The 18114-nt window shown below is 42.6% G+C and overlaps 1 protein-coding gene across 2 annotated transcripts in view; it reads right to left on the bottom strand.

The window, feature by feature from the left end:
* Positions 1–235: 235 nt before the first annotated feature.
* The window catches only part of KLF3 (Kruppel like factor 3), a 29222-nt gene continuing 11343 nt past the window's right edge, over positions 236–18114 (bottom strand). Inside the window, exons 3-6 of one of the 2 annotated variants that reach the window (XM_008052992.1) lie at positions 13612–14098; positions 12072–12222; positions 6600–6760; positions 236–4151 (exon numbers count right to left, since the gene is read on the bottom strand). In XM_008052992.1, coding sequence (XP_008051183.1) covers positions 3970–4151; positions 6600–6760; positions 12072–12222; positions 13612–14098 — 981 coding nt within the window. In that variant the 3' untranslated portion in view covers positions 236–3969. The remainder of the gene's footprint in view (positions 4152–6599; positions 6761–12071; positions 12223–13611; positions 14099–18114) is intronic. The other variant, XM_008052997.1, reaches the window with a different exon arrangement.

The following is an 18114-nucleotide window of genomic DNA, read 5'->3' as shown; positions in this document are numbered from 1 at the left end:
TAACTCTTAATTCCTACCAAAAATACTTGTTTCTGTGATGCTGGAGAGATGGTAGTGTCCATGGATAGGGCAACTTAGAGACTTGAGGGCATCTTCCAGTTAGATGGAATTTTCTTTCCCTCTATTGACGACTGCCCATCAGGGTGATTTTCTTTGAAATTTCTAAGCCGGGGCTCTCACATTACTCTTTCTGTTCCTAGTGATCACTGCATATAGAGTAGTCACATGCTCATACTTAATATTCTGATGGTTTTATTAACAAGTATATAATACATATATTGCATACTGTATATATGAGGACTGTACAGTACAAATTTATGTTCACAGTTTGACATGACAAAATGTCATTACTGAATTCCCATTGGACTACAGAGTAGAAACAGAGAAGGTACATTAAACATTCACATCTTTAGTAAGAAAGATTACCAAAATGTTTCAGTATTTGCAAGTATACTAATGCATGCTAAAAACCTTTACCCATTCAGTCTTATTAGCTTATAAAATATATTACACTTTATTAAAAATTTCTGCATAGTTTATACAAGTATTAAAGTACTGTAAATGTAATAATCCTGCTATACTTGCAGGGATGGTTTAAGAGATGCTAAGCAGAAAGATTATCTTGACCCTCTAACACTAAGTACATAACAGAAAAAAAAGTGCTAGTATTTGTAAAACAATATTGTTGTAGCCCTCGTTTAATGCATGTAAAATGGCTTTGTAAATGTATTATTCAGGTGAACTTGTGATCATTCGGAAATTGTTAACTTTGACCAAGAAGAAAATAAAGATAACTCAGTAACTCCATGTATGATGGCAACTCCTTCAAGACAACTGTATATTTTCAAGCCAAATTATATTTTAAAACCTTAGGTCTCTGAGATTGTCTTTGAAACAATCTAATCAGGAATGATGTGCAGATATACAGTATCAGCAATATAGTCTTTCAAACTCCACATTAGTGCAATACTGACAGTGCAGATGGGTGTTTAATAAAATATACATATACATAATATATGAATCCCTGTAATTCCGTTCCAAGGCTCTGGAAACTTCTGTGTATTTAGCATCTCCTCAGTTGTACATAGCTATGCTGCTAACACATTCTCCAAACGAAGTGACTTAGAATGTTAATGCCCATTTATGATGGAGATTCACATTTTAAAACTCTAAAATACGATGGATTCTGATTTAATCTTTCTGACTTCTCTAAGATGACACCTGGGTAATAAGAAACTCTATATAACAAACAGAACTCACATGACACCAGCTTCATGTTTATAAATCATTCTCACCCATTTAAAATATTGCAGTTAAAATGATCGATAGTAACATGGCACATCGTTTAAACCACATGTTCAAGGGCATCTTATCTCTCACTTCAGGTCTTCCACAATAACAGCTAAAAATGACTAAGAGACTAAATTTCTCAACTACCAAAGTAAAAAACAAATATATATAGAAGACAAATTTGGCAAGGGCCAATTGGTAACAAAAGTCTAAGGACTAGCATGGGAATAGAGAATGGTCTCTCTGGGTTGCTTTTCTTCCAGAATTAAAATAGATCTTTGCTCATGAACAACTGGAGCAAGCTGAATGGTAATGCAAGAGTCTTTGCAGGGTCTTGCTTGATCTTTTGAACAAAACTTAAATATGCCATAACAAATGCATCAAATTTCATGCAAACCCAAGAAGCTTTCTATTAACTGAACTCAGACTCAAAGATGATGACCACATCAATTCTATCCTTTCCAGCCCTTTCCCCACCACCCCCATTCTCTACGGGTTGGAACATGCAAACTGGGTTATTTCCATCAAAACAAAAAAAGTTCCTTGCTTTTCATCTTGATTCTTGCATGTTGTGGAAGAGCCACTTCAAGAAATGAACTCTTTGCTATGAGTGACTAAGCATTTACAATATAGACAGTATCTATTCTTCAAAGAACTATTTATCCCTCAATTTGTTATAGTTGCAAAAGAGAAAACATTATAGCCCAATTAGGAAGTTTTAATATTCTAGGCAAATTTTGCAGTGCTTTAAGAAAAAAAGAAAACCAAACCCAAGTGCCAAGATAAAACAAGCTTCTCTGCATTTCTCAACCACATTTCCTTCCAGTTGGTTCACAGGGCTGATGAGTGGGACCTCTAAGGTGCAGTCCTTCTAACTTTTATTAACATGGTGCTAGCAAAGCATCCACACAATGCACAGGCCTCCAGAATCACCCATTCACCTATGTTTTACAAATGACTTAGTATCTTCCTCCCCGGCAGGTCGTGTTGCATCCTGAGATGTGGCTGGGCTGAACCTTCAGGATTCCGTTCTCTCTTCTCCTCCTCCATTCTTGACAGAGGGACGAAGGGGCATTCGGTGACATGCACCCACATGTAACCAATGGCCCACTTTCTTAACATTCAAGACCAATGGCATTTCTGTATATAAATTACTTTTATTAGCATTTAGACTATGGTGTTCAAAAGCCTGCTTTTGAAAAACTTCCCCCAATCACGGTGCTATTGATCTTCAGCATAAACACGAGTCATTATTTTGTTTGTTCTTCTGATACTTGATAGTGATGGGAAATTGCCAGCTCTGAATAGTACATTTGTGGGAATTTTTGAGCTATATATATGAATCCCTGATCTGTGGTTTTCTATCTTTTTTTTTCTTTTCAGAAATTCCCAAAATTAAGATAATTGTGCTTCACAACTAGTTTATTTACAAATCACTGTCACTCAGGTCTTAACTGAATGAACCTACCAAAGCATCAGCAGACGCTTCTTTATGATATGTGTCATGAACACAAATGACAGCCAATGTGGCCCCTCACAGCTCACAAAGAGTTCCTGTATAAAAGTTATGTGATGAATTTGATCGGGGAATACAGAATATAAGTACCACTCAACATTTCCCTGTTGACAAAAAAGCTCTAAGCAGGTTGGGTAAAAGAAAGACCATTCATATGCTTACCCAAAAGATTTTCTAACATTACTGGGCAAATATTTTCAGAGTCCTTATTGACGATGTTTGATGATCTCTTATTAAGGACATTGTTGGAATGGAGACAACTGCATGATAACCCCAGAGGGATCTGACTTTGCAGCACAGTTCTTAGAATGCACAGAGATGGGAGCTCTGGGAATGCACTGCACAGCCTCACCGCTAACCACCTGTTGGAAGTTCACTGACAAGCCCCAGCCCAGGAGGAATGGCCGGCTTCCTCCTTTGCCTCCTCTGCTCCATGGGTTCTGCTTCTACTCCACACTCTAAAAGCACAGCACCCATCCCTTAAAACTGCTACACGTCACCCACCTAAGTCAACAGCTCTGGCTCGTCTCCCCTTGGTGGCAAAGACTTCCCCATGAGCTGCAGGAACAAAAGAGGGCAAAGAACTTGATTTAGATGAGGTGAGAAATCCAGGTTGACACAAGCAAGATTCGTGAAGGATGACGGGAGAGTTGACTGGACTTGGCTGGAAATCTCAGTTCTTCTAGCTAATTGGTGAAAGAGACCACCCTTCTTTTTTGCCATCGAGCATAAAATATCATCACAGGGCACAGAGGTATTGAATGTCTCTGGCAAGGACTAGCAGGCTGGATGCTGTATTTCTAATACATTTACTTTGACATTCTTTTGAGGAATACATGGAGAAACCGACAATTGGTTAGGTTAGTTTACATGTTCCCTTGTTCTCATGACATTAAACGTATCTGTAAGAAGGGTTTGCTTAGCATCCCCAGGAAAAAAAAAAAAGTGTTCACATTCTTTAGGTCTGACCCGTGGTAAGGAGGAGGATTAGAGAATATCTACTACTGACCATGTGGAAGTTTTGGATGATATAAATTCAGAAATTCAGACCAGCTGAATCAAAATTAAAATGTACATGTAAAAAACGTGTTAGATCATGGGAGGGAGGACAGAGAGAGAGCCAGGTGAGTGGGGAGTCACATGGAGGTGGGACACGGAGGCGTTCAGACAAGCATGTGGCGTTTCCTATGGAGGGCAAGATGGTCGGAACGGGAGAAGCTGCGGTCACAGTCTGGACACTGGAAGGGTTTGATTCCAGTATGTTTCCGGAAATGTCTTGTCAGTTCATCAGACCGAGCAAACTTCCATGTGCACCCTTCCCACGTGCATTTGTAAGGTTTTTCTCCTGCAGAAGGGAAACAGAAAAGAACTTAATTTTTCTGCAATGAGAGGAAAGTTAATTTTTACCTAATGTTTGACAAATATCATCTCCAAGATATGCTCACTCTTTTGTCCCTCAATAACACAGTGCCTTATAAATCATGGGACAAACAAGGAAAAAAGGAATTAATTCTCTTAATTTTTAATTGGCTCTCTTACACTTTAACAGTTCTTAGAGTGTAAAGTCATCGAAATTCATTCTGAAGGACTACAAAGTGATGCTTTGATTAACACAGGGTGATCTGTATTTGTGTATCTCCAAATCTTAAACTTACTTGAGAGCTTAATTGTATGCAGTGCCATTCATTTACTGAGAAGTTAAAGTTGAAAGCTTATGGAATTTTCTTATACTTTTCAATAGTTTTCTAACAACGTGAAGCCTCTACCAACTGGAATATGTTAGGGATTTCAACATTTGATGCTCTTGTTTAGTCAATAACACGCCTAAATATAACACTTTAATTCAGAAGTACTAAAAATATAGTAACTATTCTCCATCTGTCCAGAGCCAGGTTTTTACAACAAGGATAAGGACAAGGATAATTTGCAGATGAGAACAGAAGACTCTTGTGGGAAAATGGCAGAGTGAGCCAGTATGAAGGCCCTTACCAATAAAAGGCTGTCAGGGCAATCTTACATGTTTAAATGAGAAATGAGGGGTAATGAGTTATCACCAATTAATTCCCATTTAACACCCCCTGTTCTCTAGAAGTCTTGTAGGACTGCCATTACTTGGCATTTCAATGAGATATTCGGAATCTATATTATCTGCCTCACTGTACAGTATATAACTAAGAGGCATTTTTCCAAATGAAAATCTGAATTGTCATCCAAACATTCAATGTCTTTGTAATTTTAGGTTGGAAGTTGGTAACATCTACCTCTTGAGTCCCCTTAATGCCCTGGAATGCTTTTGTTAACCAATCTGGCATTGCTGTTTGGGCATTCCTCTAAATACAAGACCTTTACCCTCAGCTCTCTCTGTGGTAAGTAACATCAAGCCAAAGCCAATTTTTCCTCAGCTTCCTCTGCTTCTGCCCAGGGTTCACTGAAAATTTCACTTCTACAGTCAAACCCTCTCCTCCCCTTTTTTCTTCCAAAAACCAGATTTCATTCTTTGTAAGTATACCAAATAAAAAGGATTCATAAGACTGAGAAAAACAATCTACATTCTGAGTTAAGAAAAATATACACAGAGGCCAATCACTGTCAAACAAGAAATTTCACATCTAAGAGTTTGATGAGAAATGAATCTTACTATAATCACTAACACTAACTGCAGTCAATCAGACTTTTAAGACTTTATTTATTTTTTTTTAGAGCTGAGGGTCTCCCTATGTGACCCACGTTGGACCTGAACTCCTGGGCTCAAGCGATCCTCTTACCTCAACCTCCTGAGTGGCTGAGACTACAGGTGCGAGCCACCATGTGTGACCGTTAAAAACATTTTTGCATGATTTCCTTAAGATGTTTTCCTACCAAAACTCTCAGAGCACTAGGAATAATTTCACTCTTTCTTAACATTCTCTGTATTCAAGATCAGGCAAGGCTGGGTACAGTGGCTTACACCTGTAATTCCAGCATGTTGGGAAGCAGAGACGAGAGGATTGCCTGAACCCAGAGGTTTGAGACTAGCCTGGGCAACCTGGTGAGACCTCGTCTCTCAATAAACCAAGAAAAATTAGTTGGCTGTGGTGGCACACACCTGTAGTTCCAGCAACTTGGAAAGCTGAGGCAGAAGGATCACCTGAGCCCAGCAGTTCAAGGCTGTGGTGGCTGTTGAGTGTGCCACAGCACTCTAGCCTGGGCAACAGAGTGAGACTCCAACTCAAAAAAAAAAAAAAAAAAAATCAGGCAAGATGGAAGATACCCTAAAACAAATATGGTAACCCATGGCACAGGAGCTCCCTCAACTTGTGAAAACAAAAATCAACCCAATTTCTCCACTTTTCTTTCCTTCAAGGACCATCTTCTCTTAAACTGTGGCACTTATTTGCTTAGCATCAAGAGCTGGTCTTGGTTTTCATGCATCTGACAATGTATGTATATAAAATGATAGCTCATGTATACGAAGGCCACATTCTTGCCAGTTAAAGCATTTTTTTCTCTGTCCCAGCAACTATGGTTCCAGCTCTTTCTCCCTCCTTTACCAGAGAGTACAGGACTTTGGGTGACTGTGAGGGACTTTGTAAAAGGGATTACTTAGAATCTATTCTAACTTAACACAAAGGCTAATCATTACCCAAACCTGCATTCTTCATGACTGAGTTGTGTGCAGATGACTATGGTAACTTTGAAGATGCCTGAAAAGCTTTCACCATAAAAACCTTGGAAAGTGAGAACTTTTGTCTTTAGCATTCCATTCTAATACTTCTCAAGGATAAAGGTAACGTGAGTCTGGTGCTTCAAATACCTGTGTGTGTTCTTCTGTGTGCTTTCAAGTGAGAACTTTTAGTGTACACTTTGTTGCATCCGTCATAATCACATCTGTGTATCCTCCGCTTCCTCTGGGTATCCGGGGATTCCACAGGTAAAGGTCTCTTCCCAGGCTGCACTATGACTGAAGGGTGATTCCTGGAAAGCCAAGGTTAAATGCGAAATGTTGAGAGAACGCACTTCCTTTTCTTCAGTCTACTAAAAGCATTAACAACACTGGGCAAAAACAAACCAAAAAAGCCCAACCAAAAAAAAAAAAAACAAAATGAAATGAGCTGATCAACCCTAGAAGCACTGCTATATTCATTCAACAAACATTGAGTGAGCACCTACCATGAGCCAGGCACTGTGCTTGGCACCGGGACACAAAGATGAATAAAAACAGGGTTCCTGCCCTCGAGGAGCTCACACTCTAGGGGGAGACAGACATGGAGATAAATACGACAGTCAGAAGAGTTAGGTGCTAGGCTACAGGGAGGCTCAGCCAACACTGGCCTGTTTACAGAATTCTGCAGCACCAGGCGATGCTGAGTACTATACTATATTCTTCCACAGGCTGCCCTGATTTTTATTATTGTTCTTAAGGGAAAAACAGAAAGGTCAAATTCCTATGTCTCGGGCAACCACACTGCAGGATATATCTACATTTTATCCTTTTACATAATTGGGCATTTAGTTGGAGTCTCTTAGAGACTTGCCAATTCAATTTTCAAATGCTGGCTCTTCTAAACAAACAAACAAACAAAGGGCTGTCATTGCTGTCTTCACAAATTCAAACCTCCCTGATCACTATTATTTCTGGGAAAATAATAGGGAGAAGTCCAGCGCAGTGAGTGGTCCTGCAGGTGATGCTGGACATTCTTGCCACCTTCCCGATTTCTCTCACACTCTTGAGCTGACACCACCCTCCCAGGGTGGATTTGCAATCAGATCTGGCTAAACATCATTACCAGGAGCTTTCTGCCTTTCAGAAAGGAAGGTGGTGGAGAGAAAAGTTAGATGGGGAAGCGCTGAGAAATGTCTGTAAAATTTTCTTAGGCTTCCCCTGCTGATTAATACAAGTAATTAACACTTTCTAATCTGCTCATTCACTTTCCTAATGACCAGATACATCACAAGTCTATGTCACTGGCCTCCAACTGCAATAGAAGACTTCTTTCTCTTTCAAGTCTGAATCGATAGCTCCTAAATGTTCCAAATAACACATGCATGTTTTGTGCAAGTATATAGGGATAAAAAGATTGGTAAAAAGGAAGAAAGCACTTGATGAATGAACACTCAAGCTTTGAGGTTCAAAGGAAAAAAGGAGGGGGAAAAAAATCAAGCCATAAAAATCAAAAGGGAGTCCCTGAAATGAAACTTGTTTTTTGTTTCAGTAAAAATTTGAATACACATCCCCATCAATAACTTTTCCAGGCAGACTAGGAGGGACTAGAAAAAGAATAAAAGGGGCGTTTCTTTTATGTGACTACTTTTCACATGCCATTATGAGTAAAGAACACTGTCAGTTCTGAGCATCATTTTACCTTCCTACCTTGTTGCCTAAAGGGGGCACAGTAGATAAAACAGCCAAGTTTAGATACACAGAAAAGCGAACACAGTTGGGGAAAAAAAGAACAAGGACTTCACTCATGTACCCATGCAAAGAAATCACACAGAAAACCGAGAAGGGAGAGACTCATGGACAGATAGAGTTTTTATAAGGTCGAGTTATTCATTTGAAATCCTTCAATTAAAAAAAGTTCTCAGTTTATTTTTAACTTTCAACTTTAATGCCATCTAATGAAAACGTTTCATCTTCATTAAGAGAACTTCAGGAAATAACGTGCTGGGGAAGAAATGTAATCATTAACTCTGCAACTTTCATGTTTCTGGGATACTGGGAGTGCATCTGTCCCAGATGACTTAGAAATCTCTCTCAATTATTGGATTTTATGGGCTGGGAATCTGAGAGTTTCTGTGCAGTAATTATGACTGCTTTTTCCAGTGGCTTATTTTATAGATGAAGGTACACCGAAAGGCTGTGGGCTCCAGCTTCAAATCCCTGCTCTGTCACTGACAGTCTCTGCATGTCAGTTTCCTCCCTATAAAATGTGAATGATGCTTATGTTATCGCAGAAGATTATTGTGATTCATATGCACAAAGTACTTATGAACAATGTCCATTCCAGGGAGAAAACTACTAAATGGTAGCTATGAATATTTTGACGTTTCCATTCGGAACTTTGCACTCTATGGGAGTTTTTTGGAGATGTCCCCAAACCAGGAAACATCTGCTTGAGTTAATGTCTACCTCACACACTCTGAGTGTGGTCACCCATCTGATGGTTCAGACTGAGGCTGGATAAGGGTCTTGGGGTGTCACACTTCTTGGACTCCTCATTCCTCATTTTTTTTTTTTTTTGAATTGGAGTCTCACTCTGTCGCCCAGGCTGGAGTGCAGTGGCCGCTCCCGGCCACCGCAGCCTCGACCTGCTGGGTTCTGTTGATCCTTCCGCCTCAGCCTTCCAAGTAGCCAGAATTACAGGCGCGCGCTACCACGCCCGGCTGATTTTTTAAAATTTATTGTAGAGATGAGGTCTCGCTGCCCAGGCGGGTCTCGAACCCATGGGCTCAGGCAATCCACTCACCTCACAGCCTCCCAAAGGCGCGGGATGACAGGCCGAGCCACCGAGCCCGGCTCCTCATTTTTAAAGAGGTGGTTTGGGATCATGCTAGATTATTACATGTTACAGGTTAGAATAGTGTTATAATGCTATTCTGTATAACAAGCTGCAGGGTTGTTATGGGGATACCTGTTCACTGTTTTAAGTTAAAGTAGCCCCTCTTTAAGTTTGCTACAATTCACATACACAACTCAATAGGAAAATCTGATCCTCAAGTTTTTGTGAACTAAATACAGCTTCACACATATATCACAAAAAGAATTTGATATACCTTTGAGTACCTTTAAAAACAATCCTAAAGCTGAAACACTATGATCAAGCAAATGGACTTCAGGGCTGTACTTTCCAGTCTGCCTCTGGAAAGGGTTTCCTAAGGCAAGCATGATCGGGCTGCCTCTCTGCAGTGGTGCTCGGCGCCTCGTTTCAAGTGCTTCTTTCCTGGCTAGCTGGCTTCCTACGTGGGCTGCTGCTGTACACGCCAAGACATTACTTAATCACATCTGTGAGATAATTACTTAAAGGGTACATGTCCCAGTTGTGGCTAATCTGTTTTATGTTTTTGAGGAGCAAAATGCATTCTTAGGTCAGCACTAAAATAAGAATATTAATCACTAAAAGCCACTGAGCTTGAGATCATCAAAAAATGTTACTTAAAATAGGAAAGGAAAAAATAATTTCCTTGGCGTAGCATTGAGAGCACAAGGGGGACAGGGAGGGGAAGGGAGGTGGGATTAATGGTAATCAATATCTGTCTGGGGACGGGGGGCACACCTCATCAACAAAGGTACCTGCACAATGCATATTTGTATACCTAACCCTTAACTGTACCCCACAATTTTAAAATAAAAAATATGTAGTTAAAAAAAAAAGAGCACAGAATATTGCCTTCCAATCTTCTGGAATGATCTACATCGTAATTCCGACTAGCCTAGACCTTGGAATAGCTTTTTTCCAGTCCACAAATCCTTCCTTGAGTAGGTACTTGGATTTCTTTAGTTTTAAAGCATCCTTCTCATCACCTGCACAGGAACAACTACAAGCGCAGGCCATGTTGCTAGTGCCCTTGCCAAGGATACCCCTCATCACTAAAATGAGGTAATTCCGCCTACAAGATGTGACCACTTTGCTTAGACATGCTGTCTTTCCTTTCCCCTGAGCGGATGAGCAGATGTGACCAATTGGATATGGTAAGATGGCAGGAAAAGCACTGATCTGGAAGCAGGAAGCAGAGCCCAGGGCCCCTCCAACCATGAGCAGTGTGACTACTGGGCTCATCAGTTCTTCATTTGCTCTGACTCCCACAGGCTTGCTATGGAGAAATTAAACAATTCCTTTGATAATATTTGGAAAGTTTTCTTCTGAAGGAGGAGGGCAAGATGCTATTGTGAAGAGTAATAATGTGCAACTCTCATCAGACACTCTCTCTCGACCCGCTGGTGCTGCTGGGTAAGCAGATTCTCTTCTTCATTGGGAAGCATGTGACAACCCTACCCCCCGCAATACTGATTTGGTCCAGTGGACAGTGAACCCATGAGCTACTTACTGAAGGCACCCACCTGAACTGAAAGGGCATATAACAAAAATACATTTGAAGTTACCAGAAAATGGTTGTTCTGAAGCCAGAGAACTCACATTCGGCTGCAGCACTTAATTGTGTGAAGGAGGTGGGTGGAAAAAGTAAGTAGGAAGGTGGGTAGGACATTGATTCAAGTGGGAGAAAAGGTGATGTTGGGGGACAATGGTGGAGGGGACCTGCAGGACAGCAAGTGTTGCCTTTGTAGCAGGAAGCTAGCTACTGAATCCAACGTGGAAGCACCACGACGCGAGACAGTTACAACAATTACAACCAACCATGAAGATGAAGGACAGAAAATGGGGGCATCAGGATGAAGTGACCAGTCGAAGGTCACACACAAGGGCAGAGCTGGGGTCCTTGGTGGACCTGCAGGCCACCTTCTTAGTGACTACAAGCCCACCCTCCAGTGTGATCACTAGTGGTAGTCTAGGTTTCCTCCAATGGCCAACCCCACAACTGACGTTATCTGACCCGTGGGTGGCACCATCACATTACAGCACGTTAGACTTGAACCAAGTCACCATCCAGGTGGCTGGAGGCTGACCAGTACAGCACAGCCCTTCTCCCAGATGGCAGTTCTGCAGGATACGGGGCACTCTGCAGGCAGCTGTGACCCAAAAGACCAGAGAATAAAGACTCCTTCCAACTTTGAGCTTCTCTGAGCTACACGGACAAATTCCTGTCACCACCATGATTGACAGGACTTGTTTTGGGAGAATCACTCCTAGGGCTTCTGGTTGGCCCGAAGATTTTGATGAAAGACGTTCCCCATAAAAGAAGCCACATACAAGATCAGAAGTGACAACTGGGTGGACTATTTGTGTCCACGTGAAAACTTTCCACAATCTAAGCTAGACATCAAATTCAATCTACACATGGATTCTGATGATGGAAGAATGATGGAGATATATCCTGGAAGCATTGCAAAAACCCAGAAGATCTATGTGGCAAGGCACAAAATCATGGATGACTACTTCAATGAAAACATGATACAACTTTTGTCATAATGTCGTCAGTGTAACAGCACCTTGCTTTTGGATGGATTCTCCCATTGTGCCCAGTGGGACTGGGCCACTGCCCACGGCGGTCACACACAAGGTATTCTGGTCATCCACACCACAGCACACATTTGAAATCTTTTGTTTTCATTCCCCATCCTAAGATGCACTCTACCATGCAGACACTAGGTAGACCTAAATATACTTACTCTTGCAACAATGCTTGCGGGGGGGACACTGAGTTCATTAAAGGGGGTGACATTTCTCCAGGATAATAATCTGTCCTCTGTGGTTCAATCCCGGGTTCTATTTTAATTTTTTTCTGTAATATAGGCTTCTCATAGGATTCAATTACAGGTACTAAAAAATAAAAATAGAAATGTCACTCCGTGCACAATTTACCAATTTCAGCTTTTATTTTATTTTATTTTAGTTTTTTGAGTTGGAGTCTCACTCTGTCACCCAGACTAGAGTGCAGTGGCTGCTTCCGGCCACCGCAGCCTCAAACCTGCTGGGCTCCGGCGATCCTTCCGCCTCAGCCTTCCAAGTAGCCGGAACTACAGGTGCACGCTACCACGCCCGGCTGATTTTTTTTATTTATTGTAGAGATGAGGGCTCACCAAGTTGCCCAGGCAGTCTCAAACCCGCAGGCTCAGGCAATCCACTCACCTCAGCCTCCCAAAGGCACGGGATTACAGGCTGAGCCACCGAGCCCGGCTGGTTAGTTCCTTTCAACCCCAGTCTTCTGTTTATGATCAGCTGGTAAACAAAGTGGTTTTTGATAACCATTAGTCATCACCATGATCAAAAAGTTTCATTCAAGGCTGAGTGTAGTGGCTTATAAGCCCAGCAATTTGGGAGGCCAGGGCGGGAGGACTGCTTGAGCCCAGGAGCTCAAGACCAACCTGGGCAACATAGCGAGACTTCATCTCTATTAAAAAAAAAAAATGAGCCAGGTGTGGTGTCACGCGCCTGTAGTCCCAGCAACTTGGGAGGCTGAGGCAGTAAGATCGCCGGAGTCCAGGAGGTTGAGGCTGTGGTGAGCTGTCATCGTGTTTCTGCACCTCAGCCTTGGCGACATAGTGAGACTCGGACTCAAAAAACAAAAAACTAGCCGGGCTCGGTGGCTCAGCCTGTAATCCCGCGCCTTTGGGAGGCTGAGGTGAGTGGATTGCCTGAGCCCGCGGGTTCGAGACCCGCCCGGGCAGGCGAAACCTCATCTCTACAATAAAATCAAAAACTTAGCCGGGCGTGGTAGTGCGCACCTGTAATTCTGGCTACTCGGAAGGCTGAGGCAGAAGGATTGCCGGAGCCCAGCAGGTCGAGGCTGCGGTGGCCGGGAGCAGCCACTGCACTCCAGTCTGGGCAACAGAGTGAGACTCCAACTCAAAAAAAACCAAAAAAACAAAAAACAAACAAACAAACAAAACTAAAAAAAATTAATTCAATGCTTTTTGTACTGAGAACCAAGTTGGTATTCAGTAAAGCAACATAGAGTCAAGATTCTTTCTATCCCCAAGTTGACAATTATATAGTGAAAGTCATCATCTCTTGGTACCAAAGAGACAGTCCGATTCTTGGGATCTCTTCCAATGTCAACACTTGAAAAGAAAAGAAAATGCCTTAGGCAGAGGAATATCAGCCCTCGCCCCCATGCTCCCTCACCCAGCCCAATGGGATGACCCAGCCTGTTGGGTGAACACCCAGCGCACTAAGCCTGCGGTGACCTGGAGCAGGGCCAGGACCTACCTTGCATGCTGCTATTGGAGTTTTCCATCTCCTCCGACAAGGAGACCATGAGTGGCTGCTGGAGGTGACTCGTGTACATAAAGGGGACAGGCTGCACCACCACGGGCTGTATGACGGGCAGGATCCCCGGGCTGCGGATGCCGTGCCGAGAGAGGGCAGCCGCCATCACCGGCGGCATGGACAAGGGCACGCCAAAGGGCTGCACGCCTGGTGATGGGGGTGAGTACTTCTTCATGGGCGGGCTGGAGGAAGGCATGCTGAGCCCGGGGGAGGCTCTCCGGTGGGAGGACGGGAACTTCAGGGAGGAAGGAGAGCTCCCGGTCGATGGGGGAGAGCTCCGCTTGTTCACCGTGAGGTCCACCGGCTCCATCTGCATTCCGGGCGACAGGCCTTCTGGAGTCTGAAAGAACTTATCAGACAATGGTGCAGAGTAAATGACCCCGTACTTGTTGGGCTTCATCGATTCCATGTAATTAGATGGGTATGACTATTGGAGAGGAAATGAAAAAAAACAGAACAAAATGTGTGAACGGCCAAATAAGTGCATCTACCTGAAACACAAGAATTAAGGCAAAAACATGTAACAAGGTTCTAGCAATTACATGGGCTTGAAAAAGATTTAGATGTATATCCTTTGCTGTAGAAAAATGCTACGAGAGAGAGAGAGAGGTGAGCTAATATACATGAAAACTAAGGTCAATGGGTCTCTGTGCCACGATAGAAAATCTGAAACTTAATGCTAAATTGATTTCCACATCAAATGCTAAGGCTGATACCTGGTAAAATTCTAAAACAGTAGGCCAGGAGTAGTAGCTCATGCCTGTAATACCAGCACTTTGGGAAGCAGAGGTGGGAGGATTACACGAGCTCAGGAGTTCAAGACCACCCTGGGCAACACAGTGAGAACCCTGTCCACACACACACACAAATCAAAAAATTAGCTGGGCATGGTGGCATGCACCTGTAGTACCGGTCACTTGGGAGGCTGAGGAGAAAGGTCTGCCTGAGCACATGAGGTCAAGGTGAGCTGAGATTGTGCCATTGCACTCCAGCCTGGTGACAGAGTTAGACCCCAACAACAACAAAAAAGAGAGCTGGGGTGCACCAGGGACCAGCCAAACCAATCTAATCTGGCTTCTCTTCTGACAGGGCTTCTCTCTTGGCAGTAAACGCTCTCTGGCTTTAGCATGTTTAACCTCAGCAGGACACTGCTCCTTTCTCATGATACACTTCTGTAGATAAAGAGAAAGGGCTGCATCTTACACCTTTTTGATGTGCTTCAACAGCTGAACAACCCATGTGTAGGTGGTGGCCAACAAGACTCCTTTGCCCAGGACTGTCCTGGTTTTAGCATGGCGAGTCCCACATCCCACAAAACTCCAGTCTCAGGCAAGCCAGGTGGGTCAGTCACCTTCTACACCTTTGGGTGGAAGGACACCCTCCCTAAGGCAACTGTGTCCTTGGTCCTGACTTGTTCACGGGTCTTCTTTATAGCCCGAATAAAGCTATAGATGATAACCCGATTTTCAAATCTGTGGATGACACAGTACTGTGAGAAACAGCTAGTATGATATGACTGAAATAAGGAAGCATGGTACTAGAGTCTCTCACACACAAGCTGAGGCCTAGCAGTCGTTTGCTCTCTGACATCCTGCCACTTATCAAGTGAGGCCAGGGACAACCTGATTAGACACTGGAGGAGACAAAATGGCCAGCTTCCTCTCAAAGCTCTCTTCCATAATTGACCCAACTGATCTTCAAACACCTTTTTCTCTTATAACATCAGGATAATCCAACTTGCACCTACCAGCTTTAAATAAAAAATCACAATAATCTCAAATGTTGTAAATTTTCCTTGTAAAGCACATTCATTTTTAATTTTTTTAAAGTCAAACTCAAGAAGCCATTTTCTTTACTCCTAGGCATTTTAGGGAAACTGAGATTTTTAGTGATAACATGTCAAATTTACTTGCAGGAAATTATTTGTACTTGAATGTTATGCAGTGACCGTGATAAACAACACACCGTCCCTCTCTCTCAGCTCTAAAACCCCATGTGTTTACGTCTTGGAGATAATACTAACTCAGGATGCAACCAAGAAATTTCACCATGGGGGCCTTATGATTAAACAGCCTAAGTGAACTATTAACTTGCAAGACTTCCTGGCTGCTCCATGGGCCACCATTCTGAGTTATGAATAATTGTGGGCTAAGAGTGGTTTTGATGGAGACCATTCACTTTCTTCTCTGGGCCTGGACTGGGTGAATCTTCACCTGGTTATGCATCAGAATCATCTATGCTGTTTTACAGATTCCAGATGTCCAGTCCCTGCCCCAGAGCTAATGAGTAACAGAGGATCAAAGGGTAGCCAAGCAGTAAATCTTTTAATTTTTTTTTAAGTTGGGGTCTTGCTCTGTCACTCAGACTGGAGTACAATGGCATGATCATGGCTCACTGCAGTCTTGACCTCCTGAGTAGCTGGGATTATAGGCACGTGTCACCACGCCCGGCTAATTTTTTATTTTTTTGTAGAGACAAGGTCACAATATGCTGCCCAGGCTGGCCTCGAACTCCTGGCCTCAGCAACCCTCCAGCCTTGGCCTCCCAAAGTGCTGGGATTAGAGTTGTGAGCAACTACACCTGACCCCAAGCAGTAAAACTTTTTATCATATAACTGTGCTTATTTTTATCTGGTTTTGATGTCAGTTTCTCATCACTTAAGAGCTTATGTTTTGTTTTCTTCTGTCCTTTCTTTATGCAGATCATTAAAATCTGTATAACCTCCCAGGATAGAGATTCCTGGCTATGATGTTTCTCTGGAGGGACCTAAGAGGCTTGGTGGGGGAGGAGATACACATTACTTTAAAACTGTCATGTGTTTATTTGACTGTGTAAGCAAAAACTGCTATACAGATTTTCACAGTAGAAATATGAAGTTCCCTTTTAAAATAAATTTATTATGTTAAAAAGCAATTCTATAAAAAGCAAGAAAAATTACTAATTAAGTATTAGGAGGCCATGGCAACCCTGTTAGGGTGATACGAAGTGCCCACCTTCCAGGAGGTTGCGAGGTTATGAATAACCTATGTAATGAGCTTAACATAATACTAAACACACTGTGTTGTCCTGAAAGTCCCTGCTTATTCAAGAGACGTTCACTCTCAGCCAGGGTTTCTTAAGCTTTCCTATACACATGCATTCACCTGGCACACTTGTTAAAATGCAGATTTTGAATCACTGGGGAATGGCCAAAGGGACCAGAGACCATCTTTGAAACAGGCTATACATGATAGACATAAAATAAATATACTAAAGGTCTATTTCAAGGAGGGAGAAATAATTCTCACTACTAATCCAGCTTAAAAACAAGGCTATAAAGATATAAAATTAGGAAATACAGAATGCATTTGAGTCATCTATCAAGGACAAATGAAGACTATTTCTATCTTTCTTTAGAGCCAGACACACACGGCACAACATACAGTGAGAGGTATAAGACATATGGCAATAACATGAAATATTCAATAGATTTAAATTTAAATATTAAGATAGGCATTATAGCCAGGCATAGTGGCTCACACCTGTAATCCTAGCACTTTGAGAGACTGGGGAGAGGATGGCTTGAGCCCAGGAGTTCGAGACCAGCCTGAGCAACACAGCGAGACCTTCTCTAAAAAAAAAAAAAAAAAAATTAAAAATTAGCTGAGTGTGGTAGTGTGTGCCTATAGTCCCAGCTACTCAGGAGACTGAGATGGAAGGATTACCTGAGCCCAGGAGGTAGAGACTGCGGTGAGCTGTGATTGTGCCAATATTCTAGATCCCGACTCAGAAAAAGGCTTTATTATAAGAGGCACAAGTTTCATTAACAAAAAACAAACAAATAAAAAACCTACAAATTATGTATAAAAGTAAGTAATTAAATAGGAGGGGAAGAAAGATTCCTCCTAGTTCTTTTTTTTTTTTTGAGTTGGAGTCTCTGTCACCCAGACTGGAGTGCAGTGGCCGCTCCTGGCCACTGCAACCTCGACCTGCTGGGCTCCGGCGATCCTTCCGCCTCAGTCTTCCAAGTAGCCGGAACTACAGGCGTGCGTTCATTTTTGATTTATTGTAGAGATGAGGTCTCGCCAAGTTGCCCATGTGGGTCTCGAACCCACGGGCTCAGGCAATCCACTCACCTCAGCCTCCCAACACACAGGATTATAGGCTGAGCCACCGAGCCTGGTTTCTGGTACTTTTTACTAGTACTAGAACTACTATCCTTTGGAAAATTACATAAAGCATGTGAGACTTCAGAACTAGGAGGAATTGGCCAGGCACAGTGGCTCATGCCTATAATCCCAGCACTTTGGGAGGCTGGGGTGAGAGGATTACCTGAGACCATGAGTTGAGACCAACCTGGACTCATCTCTACAATAAATTAAAAAAAAGAACTAGGCGGGCTTGGTGGCTCAGCCTGTAATCCTGCGCTTTGGGAGGCTGAGGTGAGTGGATTGCCTGAGCCCG

The sequence above is a fragment of the Carlito syrichta genome, unplaced genomic scaffold, assembly GCF_000164805.1.
Source record: "Carlito syrichta isolate Samal-C Ts95f unplaced genomic scaffold, Tarsius_syrichta-2.0.1 Scaffold73072, whole genome shotgun sequence".
Lineage (NCBI taxonomy): Eukaryota > Metazoa > Chordata > Mammalia > Primates > Tarsiidae > Carlito > Carlito syrichta.
The sequence above is the reverse complement of the archived record's forward strand: the minus strand, read 5'-3'. Positions and strand labels throughout refer to the sequence as shown.